This window comes from Mastigoproctus giganteus, chromosome 14 (assembly GCF_048544385.1).
Source record: "Mastigoproctus giganteus isolate SK-2022 chromosome 14, ASM4854438v1, whole genome shotgun sequence".
NCBI lineage: Eukaryota > Metazoa > Arthropoda > Arachnida > Uropygi > Thelyphonidae > Mastigoproctus > Mastigoproctus giganteus.
In genome coordinates this window covers 51,761,209-51,774,172 of record NC_143588.1, presented here as the reverse complement: position 1 = coordinate 51,774,172, position 12,964 = coordinate 51,761,209, and the positions used below count along the sequence as shown (strand labels likewise).

General features: G+C 36.1%; 1 protein-coding gene across 1 annotated transcript in view; it reads left to right on the top strand.

Moving 5' to 3' along the window:
* The window catches only part of tou (bromodomain adjacent to zinc finger domain 2B toutatis), a 914,913-nt gene that overhangs the window by 357,805 nt on the left and 544,144 nt on the right, over nucleotides 1–12,964 (top strand). The window contains 2 exon segments of the mRNA XM_090388865.1: nucleotides 3,018–3,084; nucleotides 12,221–12,332. Coding sequence (XP_090244991.1) covers nucleotides 3,018–3,084; nucleotides 12,221–12,332 — 179 coding nt within the window.

The window sequence follows — 12,964 nt, the reverse complement described above, 5'->3', positions numbered from 1 at the left end:
CTCATGCGTGAATGTAGATGCAAAATACTCGTTTAGATTGTTAGCCACCTGAGCAGGATCCTCAACTGTTGAACCATCAATATCCAGTGGACTAATCTGATTCATCCCTTTCCTTCTTGGGTTTAAATAGGTAAAGAACTCTTTTCTGTTTTTCTTTGCATCCTTTGCCAAGGATTTTTCGTAGTCTGCCTTTGCCTTCCTAATCTCCTTTGTGACTTGGTTACAGACCAGCTTATATCTATCATAGGTTTCCATGTCACCCATTAATTTGTATGTATCCCATGCATTTTTTTTCTCTGCCACATGTCTCATTAGTTCATCTGACAACCATTTAGGTTGTCAGATGAACTAATGAGATGAACCAACAATATTTCTTAGTTGGTATGTAAAGCCTGGTAGCCTCCAAGATTAGTTCCTTGAATGCTTCCCATTTTGAGTTTGCTGTTGGTAACATCATCAGTTGGTCCCACTGTATAGAATTTAAATACTGTCTCAAACCATCATAGTCGCCTTTACGAAAACAAAAACCCTTCCCTTTACCTGTGATGGTAGTTACCTCCTTGAGTAAATCCCACTTCAACACACTGTGATCACTGCCACCTAGTGGTTCATTTATCTGCAGATTCTTAATGCATGAAGAATCACTACTGATAATCAGATAAAGAGTATTGCTCCCTCTTGTTGCCTCACGAACATGCTGATGTAGAAAACAATCATCCAATAAATCCACAAAAGCCTTGCTAGTGTGCGAATGACCAACCCGCAAATTCCAGTCAATATCTGGGAAATTAAAATCCCCCATTATAAGACTCTCTGATTTACTGGCCCACTCCATTTCCCTGTACAATATCTTATTATACTCATCAGAGTCATTAGGCCTATAGCACACTCCTACTCTCAATTTTGATTTCCCTATGCTTATGTCACACCAAACTGACTCGACACTGCCCTGTCCATCGATGTCGACTGGCTTCACTTCCTTGGACTTTGTGTTTCTTAACTAATAGCATAACCCCTCCTCCTCTCCTGTCCTGTCTATCCTTTCTATACACATTGTATTCCCCATTCCTTATATCTGTGTGACACCTGACACCACGTCTCTGATATACCAACAATATCTGCCTTTGATGTTTTGAGCAGTACCTCAAATTCATCAAATTTATTTACCAAACTCCTAGCATTGGTGTACACGCAGGTATACATGCGCCTGTTTCTATTCTTAGCTACCCTAACACAACCCATGTGTTTACTTGTACCGCAATGACTCCCAGCAGTCTCTGAAATATCCTGCATCTTGTTTTTCAGGCTCATTTCAATAGAAGCAGTGCAAGAATCGCTTGCACCTCTGGCAGTGGCTACTGTTAATCTATTAGTCCTTGTATCCCCCCAACTAGCAGTTTTCCGATCCACCTAACTCTGCCTCGACAGCATCAGCAAAAATTCTTGCACCCTTTCTATTTAAGTGTATCCCATCCCTGTAGAAGTAATCTCTCCTGTTAACAAGTACAGTGCAGGCTGAAAAAAATTCTACCCCTTGGGGTAGAATTTTTTTAACAGCCAGAATTGCAGACACTTTCAAATTCAATCCTAATTCACGAATTTTTTTCAACAGTGACCTGTACTTGCTAAGTAATTCCGCTGGTCTCCCACTCTTAATATCATTAGTGCCAACGTGTACAACTATATCACCTTTTGTGCCCTTAAAAGATGATATCCGCTCTACAACGTCATCAACCTTTGCCCCTGGCAGACATACCCTGGTCCTGTTCCACCTATCCTTTTTACAAAGCATGTTCCCCGTTTCCCTGACAATAGTCACCAACAACTACTAGTTCCTTCGGGTCCAACGCATTCTGCCTAGGGGGCTGCCTCTGTGTTGCCTGATGACCAAGTGCAAGCTCTGGTGTTGATGTGGGCGGCTGAGAGCTTGATGGGCCCTCAATTTATTTCCTTCGAGGGCATCCACCCTGTCCTTCAAGCTCTCATAAAGGCCTATAACAACGCTGAGTTGTCGCCTGATTTCCTTGCACTCCTTACATTGTGCACACACAAAGAGATCCCCCTTGGCAGTATCATGTCCCATACCCGACTGCTCTGCAAACAGTGCATTTTAAAAGACTGTGATTCAGAGGGCAACTGCCCGCCTCAGTTGTCCCCTGAACCACAGCACTCCCATTAGCTTGAGCCTTTTGCTTTGCTGCTCTGGTCTGAGTCATGATTCCGATTTAATTCAATAAAATTTCAAAACAAAATTAAATCCTTAAGTTATATCCCAAAACAGTTGTAACGCTATATTTATTTTTTTGGTATCTAGTGTTTTCTACGAGTTCCATTTATATAACTTCCGTATCACATGTACCACTATAGTTATGTATTAATTATTTGTTACGATTAAGTCGTTATATATATATATATATATATAGAGTTAAAAGTACAATTTAATTGACAATAAAGTTTATCAAGATTAATAGATTTACTGATTAATTGACAATATTATATTATGCACTATACTACACTAAGGTTATGGTATCGTGTAAAAATGGCGGGAATTTCCCCCTAATCGGTCAGTGCTTGGGTGCTGGAGCTTACATCTCTCTCCATGCTGATAACTTAAGTATATTGAGACAAATATATGAGAAATTAGTTAGCTGTGAAGTTATGGTTTATCAACAAAAGGTATTGATTAACGTGGTGGCTCTGTTGTGTACTCGACATGGCCATAGCTTTAGAAGTTAATCTGTCAGTATTTGTTTCAGTTTGCAGTGAAACTACTTATGAAGGATATAGGTTCTATTTGAGGTCTACTGTTATGTAGTTTGTGAAAATGATTTCTTGAATGTCTCTAAACATCCAATTTTATCACGTGGAACAAAAATTTGTCATTCTTTTATTATTTGAACCGAATATACCACCTGCTACCTTGGTTTTTCTTCTTTTAATTGGCTCTATGTTATCATGAACCTATGTTTATTTTTATTATTGTCAAAGTAATAATTCATTATTTCTTAATTTTCTAGAATCTCCCTCCAAACGGAAAAGAGTACTTCCAGATGAGAAAGATATTCGAATTCCTCTTGAACATGGGTAAGTTTCTGAAATTAAATATCTTTTTATATTATTTTATAAAATATATATTTCTTTGAATAATATGGAACCATTAATTCTCTGTTCCAGGAGTGAACAACCTTTGTTTAACTGTGGTGAAGATGAAAATTTTATAAATTGCCATGGGCTAGTGCCATAATTTATATAAATGAAAATATAGCCCAGATTATATATCTCTTGTTTCTAATTCTTCAGTTTCATTTTCTGCCTACACCAAAGCTCGCAACAATTGTAAAGCAGTTATTAATCAGTCCAAACTAGAGTTTGAACGGGCTAAGAGTAGAAAACTTGCTTCTTGCCCTAATGGTAGCCGAGCATTCTGGTCCCTTGCCAAAGCTGTTGGCCACAACTTCTGCCCATCTCTGCTCCCACCTCTGTCCAAACCAGATGGTTCTGTTGTCAATTCAGCCATGGATATAGATGACCTGCTAGCATCCCATTTTTCTTCTAACTCATATATTAATGATCTTGTTAAACACCTCCCACCATTCCCAACATGCTCCATTCAATGCCTCCTGTAGGCTTCCGTCAAAAGGATGTCAGAAGAATTTTGACTAATCTTGATGCTATGAAAGCTCCAGGTCCCGATCGTATTTCTCTATTTGTTCTCAAAACCTGCGCTCCTGAACATACTCCTATTCTTTGCCACCTTTTTTCACTTTTTTATTCCAAAGGTGTTTTTCCTTCTGCTTGGAAATTTGCTCACATCCAGCCAGTTCCTAAAAAGGGTGACAAATCCCTCCCATCCAATTATCGTCCCATTGCAATTACTTCTGCTGTTTCTAAAGTAATGGAGAAATCAATTAACCGCCAACTCTTAAATTACCTAGAAACCTTCCATCTGATCAACGATCGCCAGTATGGATTCCATCAGTGTCAATCCACTGGTGATGTTCTGGCTTATGTTACCCATTTATGGACTAATTCAATGGAAAGGTTCGGTGAAACACAAGTAGTTGCTCTTTACATCTCAAAGGTTTTCGATCGTGTTTGGCATAAAGGTCTTCTAAACGAGCTTCCATCTTATGGTTTGCCAACTGTTTTTTATAAGGTTATAATTGGTTATCCATTTTTCTCTTTGATTGCTCACTGAGGATGATGGTAGATGGCTTTCTGTCTTCTAACTGCTCCACTAATCTTGGTGTCCCCCAAGGTTCAGTTCTTTCCCCCACTCTTTTCCTCTTGTATATTAATGACCTTCCATTGAGTGGAAATCCTATCCATAGTTTTGCCGATGATAGCACATTGCATTCCACTTTCCATTTTGAGAAACCTTGCCCTGTTCAATTAGCTTCAACTTCTCGAAAATCTGCTACCAATTACTTAAATGCCCATCTTCAGGTAATTCTCCAGTGGGGCAAAGACAACTTAGTTAATTTGAACCCTTCTAAAACTCAGTCTTGTCTTATATCTTGCAAAACTTTAAGACTTCAGTTATAGCTCAGACACAGCATGGTTTTCTTAAGGGGAAGTCTTGCCTGACCAACTTGATTGGATACTATGATGCAGTCACAAAAGTACTGGATGCAGGGAATAACTTTGATATTATATACTTGGATCTTAGAAAGGCTTTTGATACTGTTGCACATGGAAGACTGCTACACAAATTGGAGCAGTGTGACATTGGAGGCAAATTGCTGCTATGGATAAAGGGGTGGTTGAGGGGGAGAAGACAGAGAGTGGTAATCAATGGACACTGCTCATCGTGGACTAATGTTATTAGTGGAGTCCCTCAGGGCTCAGTGTTGGGTCCATTATTGTTTTCTGTATTTATAAATGATATTGATGATGGTATATCAAGCTTAATGTCCAAGTTTGCAGATGATACAAAGGTTGGCAGGGTTGTCCAGGACACTACTGACACTATGCTGCTGCAACAGGATCTGGAAAGGTTGAGCAGATGGGCCGAGAGGTGGCAAATGAAGTTTAACATTGACAAATGTAAAGTACTACACATGGGAAACAGCAACCCCAGAGCAACGTATCAACTCTGTGGTACTACACTGACAGTGGTAGAGAATGAAAGGGACTTGGGGGTGGTTGTGCAGGCAGATATGAAGTTCTCTGAGCAGTGCAGACGGGCTGCAAGAGTAGCTCATGGAGTATTGTCAATGATATACAGGAATTTTTCCAGCAGGGATAAGGAGGTGATTATTCCATTGTATAAGGCAATGGTCAGGCCACACCTAGAGTACTGTATACAGGTCTGGAGGCCTCATTTCAAGAAGGATGTAGAGCTGCTGGAACGAGTACAGAGAAGGGCAACAAGATTAGTGAAGGGAAGAAAGGGGTGCTCTTATGAAGAAAGGCTTAAGTTTTGCAAATTACATTGTCTGGGGTCTAGGCACCAGCGAGGTGATCTGATAGAGGTGTATAAAGCCTTGAATGGTTTAAGCATGCTCAATGCTGATGGGATTCTTCCTCCTCAGAAAAATCACCTGAGAGGGCATAAATTCAAATTGAGGAAAGACAGATGTAGGATAGACGTGCGGAAATTTGCCTTTAGCCAGCGGGTGGTTGGTCGGTGGAACAGACTTCCATCCCTTGTGGTGGAGGTTGATAGCCTAAATAAGTTTAAGGCTCAGCTGGACAGGTATTTTGAACGAACAGAGGGGTGAAGTGGAAGTGGGTTTTTTTTTTTTGGCTGATGCTGCATAAGCTTGCTTTCTTGCATCAAATGCCTCTACTAATGCTAATGCTAAAAAGGATTCTTCGGCTCCTATGCTTATCTTTAGTGACACTCCGGTTTCTAGGCAAAATGATGTATCTCTTTTGGGGATTACCCGGACTTCTAATCTCTCTTGGCACAAGCACATTACAAAATTGCTTCCTCTGCATCTTAAAAACTTTGTTTTCTCTTTCGCTCTAAGCGTTACTTTTCTTCCAAACAGCTGCTTACTCTGTATAAATTGCAAATCTGCCCTGCCATGGAATATTGTTCCCACATCTGGGGTGGTGCCCCCAAAACCTTTCTCAGGCTTCTTGATTCCATTCAGAAGAGGGCAGTTAGGTTAATTAATGATTTATCTCTAACATAGTCTCTCCACTCGCTTTCTCATAGACCTACTGTTTCTGCTGCATGCATCTTCTACAGATACTTCCATGGGCACTGTTCTTCTGAATTGGCATCTATAATTCCCGCTCTCTCTTTCAAAACAGTCAGAACACGTGCCGCCACCAGCCAACATCCATTTACTGTCCAACTTCAAACTCACAGAACCAACTTTTCATCTTCCTCGTTTATTCATTCAACTGCCGTTTTCTGGAACAACCTTCCTTCATATGTATTTCCTGAAAATTACAGTCTACAGAAATTCAAGTCCAATGTCAACAAATATCTTGTTTCGTCTTCTGAACCTCCAACCCAAGTACGGTACTAAGTACTATAGGTTGTAATACCTCTCATGTTTGGGGTTTACATAAAAAAAAAAAAAAAAATCCCTTATTATATTGTAATATATATATATATATATATGGATTTCTTTAAATAATAGTAAATTATTATTATTGTTCATTAGGAATAATACAATTGGAAAACTTACGACAAGTTGTCAAAAGTTCTGAGTACGGGGTATAATATAAAATGTATTAATAAATTATAGCATATGCTAATTTGATAGTTTAATATCTTATAAAATGACATGAAAAAAATTGTATGGCAAAGTCATATGTAGTTTCTAAAATTTAATTTTTAATTTTGGTAGTTGGAAAAGGAATAAAAATTCTACAAAATCAAACATTCAGTAATAAAATTTTTGACTAAATAAGACGGATATGTTAAAGAAATCCATGAAAGAATGACTCAGAGTGTTTTGGGGGAAGTATCACCCAGCTATGCTACTGTTGCCGGAGTTCAAAAGAGGTCGAGAGTCAGGTAAAGATGAATCAAGGCCTGGTTGGCCATCTTCCTCAGTCAATTCTGAAACGATTGCCATTGTTGAATAGAAAATTTTAGAAAACAGAAGAATCAAAGTTTTGGGCTTAAAAAAGTACGAAACATATCCCAATAATATATGAGCATTTGGTAATGCCCAAAATTTGTGCAGTATGGGTTCTCAGAAACTTTCCCATTCTTGACAAACCTTAGTGGGTGCAATTGTCAAAATAAAAAATTTAAATTTTTGCTAATCATTCAGATAGATTTTTATCCTGTTTGGTAACTAGTGATGATTGACTACATTTTTATGATTGTGTATCCGAATTAGAAAGCATGGAGTGAAAGCACAAGGGATAGCTAAAATCTCGAAAAAGTTTTAAACTCAACCATCAGCTGGAAAAGTATTGGCCTTAATTTTTGGGACACAAATGATTTGTTGTTAATTGATCAAATTACACCTAAAACCCCAATAACGGGGTAATATTATGCCTGGCTTATATTGAAGTTAAAATTCTCTCCATGGCAATGCACATACGCATAAAGCTTGGATTTCACAATATAAATTTCATGAGTGTAAACGCAATAGCTCAATGCAGCATAAATACAATAGCAGTAATGTCAAAATGACCTGAAAAAAATTGTATGCCAATGTCATATGCCATTTCTAAAATTTTTGTCTGAAGAAGACATAAATTTTAAAGAAATCCATGAAAGAATGACTAGTGTTTGAGGAATATCACCAGTTATATTTCTCCCACCCCAAACAGTAGTTCTTTGTTATCCCTTATTAAGTGAAGTAAATGGTATTTGAAGTTGTTACATTTAATGAGAAATATGGAAATAATAAATATCAGTTCTATCACACATCAGCAAGACTGTAGCTCTAAATGCTGTTTAATGTACTGAATGATTACACTGCTACAGCTGTTTAATTTCAATAACTTAACATTTTGCTGAAACTGTTGCATATAAACAAAAGACATGTGGCTTTGGCCACTAGATATAACGTTACACAGAAATGGTTAGTATCAGACTGACGATACTGACCATCTCTATGTGATGTCATAGATTATGTGACCTAAGTTGTGTTTCCTGCCAAGTGTATTTAAGAGGCTACCAGATTAGTATTAGTAATGGCCTTATAGTGAAGGGAGCCCAAGGCTTATGCTGCACCAGCCAAAAGAAAAAAAAAAAAAGAGCAAAATAATATTAATAAATAATAAAAGAAAAGGAAATAGATAATCTATGCATTTCTCTCCTCCCGTAGGTAACTATTCAGCTGATCATTGAATTTCTCCAAACTTTCAGCTTCAACTACCCATATAGGTAAATTATAATATAACTTGCCATAATATAAAAATATTTTTATATTATGTAAATAAAATTATTTAAATAAATAAGATTTAAGATATATGGATGTAAGAAATAAACACTTTCCACCTATTTTTTTTTTTTTTTTTTTTTTTTTGGGGGGTGCCATCATGAGCCATAAGAAAAGAGTCTAGAAACCAATAGAAGTCTAACCTATTCCTGACATATACCAGTTGTGCAGATAACTCAAACAGTATAGTAAACTATGTAGGAATTTTTAACTTATTGATATTATTCCCCTCCCGCACATCTTTTTCCCAGTTTCAAAGGTACGAAACCTTGGCTTCCTTTCTGTGAATATGTGATGCAAGCCATAGATTTTTGAAACATGAAGTAGTATGCTAACTGGTTTTTATGATTAAAATGTTGAACCGCTACACTTGCTATAGTGCAGCAGTTTGGTGCAACAGGGGTGTTCCCCTTAGTATTTTGATCATTCCTCTTGAAAAAAGATGGCTGCGGAAAAAAAAAAGAAAAAAGTTCAAGTTCATTCAAAATTCTTCCATTTAAAATGAGATTGAAAAAAATTTATAGTACTTTATTTACTATACAAGATAGTAATTGGAGAAAAAGAACCTAATGTGCTAAGTGGAATTTAGATTTTTGAATCTATTATTCCCCAATTTTTGTTATGAAAATCAGTGTAATATAAGAGCAACTATGATATCAACTCTCATAAGTAAATCTAAAAAATAAAATTATTTTTTTATTATATTAAAAACTTCAAACACCCCAGTGTAGTCAATGAAATTTTGACTTATGCATTCACATAGAAAGTGTCTCTTGATCTTATGGAATTGATGAAAGTACAGCTGTCCAATCCATAGTAGCCAAATTATGACCGTATAAAAAAAAATGACATCGTTTAATGATAAACTTGCATAACAGGCATGTTAGTTTAGTGAATATTTGTTCTCTCTCTCTCTCTCTCTCTCTCTCTCTCTCTCTCTCTCTCTCTCTCTCTCTCTCTCTCTCTCTCTCTCACACACACACACACACACACACTGGGAACTGGATAGACATGATTTTTTTTTTTTTTTTTTGGATTCTTTTACTGTGGTGTCTACACCTGAGATTTTGGGGTATACTAAAGTTTATCTTCTGTGACTATTGAACATCTTAATCTACAAGTTATCACTTAATTCACACCATGCTCTCTTAAATGTTTATTGTTATTATATTTTTTTAAAGTTTGATACTTTTTGTTTTTATTTTAAGATAAAAGTATGCTAAGTCCCATTACATTGAATATCTCGGAGTGCCAAATCATCTCTGTGCCATAATTTCATTTTAATGAATGTTACTGAAAATTAATTTAAAGTAATCATTATTTGTTAATTAAGTTCTGCTGCACTTTTGTAATATATGAAGGAGCACAACTTCTGCTTTACTTTAATATTGGCTGTCCATTATTAAAATTTAAATAAAATTTTTAAAATTAATATGCTAAAAATTATTTAAAATATTTTGTTCAGCTATTGTTTTGAAAGCGTATTTTATTTATAAGAAAACACAATCAGAAGTATCATATGGTACATATACCTTAAAATTATTGTGAATTTTCACGTATTAATACAAAATGCGGCAAAGTTCCTGGACTGGTATAATAAAAAGAACTTGAAGTGAAGGATCTCAAAAATTATTTTATTTTCATTCAAAATAATCACAACCTGCTTGAATGCACTTATTAATTACACTGTTCTTAAAGTTTCTGAAAAGAGTCAGTGAAGGTGTCAAAAGAGATGATGTTCGGTTTGGCATTGTTTTTTTATATCCTCAATATCCTAAAATCTCTTTCCTTTAGGGCCATTTGCTACCTTGGGAAAAGGAAGAAGTCCTCTGGTGCTAGTTTGGAGTGCATTTGTGAGAAATCACCAGTACCCCACCCCAAACACCATGTACATCAGCACTTCCCAAACTGTGTTCCGTGAGATGTGACCAACTGCCCCGTGAAAAATTGTAATTAATAGTTAAAAAAAGAAAAAAAATAAGTAAATGTTAAAAAAAACAAGACATAATTCAGTGATCACTCAGTGTATATCAGTAGCATATGTAACAGTGCATTGCATTGCATTGCATTGCATGATTTGACCTTAATTAAACCGATCGTTGCTGACTTTGTGGGTACAGGGGTTTCTTATCTAGATATTCAAATGGTCATGCAAAATGAACACTGCCAATTAAAGAGGTTTTGCATTTATTTTTAACAAAACATTATTCCTTTAATTAAAAAAATAATAATAAAATTCAAAATATCTATTACAGAAAGGTATGCATGGATCCCCTTGGATCTGTTCATGGAACTGTTCAGTAGTTCCCAAACTGTGCTCTCCACTGCAGAGCACAGTTTGGGAACCACTGATCTAGTGTGTTCATTGAAAAACTCTGTGCCATTAAGATGGCTTTGACCTTTTCAGTCATACGGCCATAATCTATACTGACTCTTTGAGTGGTGACAGTCCTGCAATTTAATTTCCATCTTTTGCATCCACTTCTAAAGCAAAGAAGATCTCGTGTTTCAACTCAATATCAGTAATTGAACTGACATATTTTTCTGAATTCCTGGACATGCTGGAATACTTGGAAATGAGTGTACAATTGAAGCATCAATAAAATCCTCTGACGGTGATCCTATTCAGATTGTTTTCACATTTTATAAGTTAATCATACACCAGATTTGCAATGAAAAGTGGACTGGAATTTGGCATAATCAGATGTATAGCAAGTTATGAATCAAAGCACATAGCAAGTTAAGAAACATAAAGCATAATCTATAGTTATGGAATTTAGTTCTAGCTTCTGATCAAATAGACATGATGAGGTTGTGCTGGCCAGACGATATATTGGTCATATTCATCTGATGCATCTTTTTTTTTACTACTTGGAGATCATCCCCACTTTGGTTGTACTACATCTTATATTACTGCAAGGCATATTTTTATTGAATGTATTTAATATCAATCTTCCAGATCCACACCCTTCCTATTCCTCCCTAACTTACAGAGGTAACTATAGCCCAGTAATATTACTGGGGACAATCCCAATCCTACTGAGTGTTATGACTATCTGAAGTTGATTAAAATTGATAATTCTCCTGTCAGTCATGACATTCCAATACTTGTTATTCTTACCTTTTCCAGTTGAAACCACATTTGTCTTTAAATTTATTGTCATATTTATCTCACACATCTCTTTTTACTGCAAGGATGTCTTGCAGTAAGTTATAAGTTATTCTTAAATTCACTCCACTACTGGAATCCATTGTGGAGTGAAATCATCACTTGCCACCTGTTGGTAAAGTCTGTGATTTCGACCAATTTTAAATAGGGGCAGATGTATATGTTTTCTTCAGAGTTTTCAGCACAATATACTTTCTAATGTTCTAAGTTGCCTTGGTGTTAATCTTATTAACTTAACCACTTTGGGACAACCTTGTCACCCTCTGTGGAGACTGACCATTAACAAATATTATTCTAAGTGACTGTTGCTATTCTATAAGAGTTCTGTTTTCAAGAAAGCAGTATACCTGACTTTTGATTAGGTGAGATTAATCATTTAATCTGAGCCCCTTATTAGAACAGTGCAGTAACTTATAAAAACAAACCATTTCGGAATATATGTTACTAAAGTGAGATGTAACGTGTCTGACGAAAAATCTTCACGTTAAAATTCTTCTGCATAAATATAAATTCATATTCTTGATATGAATTGTCCTGATACTATCATTGAGTTGGAAACAGTATTTTGGGACCATGTAAACTATAACTATTCAGTATGTTAAGTTTTCAAGAGTAAATTTTCAAATTTTATTATTTAAATTTTATTTTTTTAATTTTATTTTTTATATTGTTTAATTTTCATTTGAAGATGGCGACGACAAACGAGGATACGGTGCTTTAGTCGCTCTGGTGTTCGAGGTGAGGTAACCTATTATGCTCCCTGTGGAAAAAAATTAAGGAATTATCCTGAAGTTGTACGGGTAAGTATTAATGGTTTGATTGATCCTTTAGCATGTATATTTTGTGTAAGTAAGGAGTTGGATACTTATATAGTTGACTTTTGGTAGTACTATTCATAATGGCAAAATGATGCACAGAATCAAAGTTATGCAGCATTGGTCCTGCATTTTTGTCATTGAAGAATGACTATAGGTGCCAAAGCATTAAAGCATCAAACACCTCATTCAGACCTCCTCCTCATAAGTGCTTAGTTTACAGATGTTGCAGTTTACAGAATTCAAGCCTTTCTTAGTATGGGTATCCCCTTTCTGCTCCTGACTAATTTGTTGTGCTTCTCTGTACCTATTTTGACTGATTTGTGCCCTTTCAAGCCTTTGTGAAGCTCTTAAGATACTGCCTGACCACTGCCTTATACAAAGAGTAATCACTTCTTTGTTCTAGCAGAATTCTTGTATATCAAAAAGAAACTTATATGAAATAAGTTGTCCTAGCAGCCTGTCTGCAGTGCCAAGAGAATGGTGGAATTACATGTGGGTCATTTTCATTTTTCATGATCTTTAGTTCGGAATTGCCCAAATGATAAGTTTTTCTAGGATCATTGCTATTCAACCTTGTAGTAATCAGTGTTAACCTCAATTGCCACTTTTTGCTC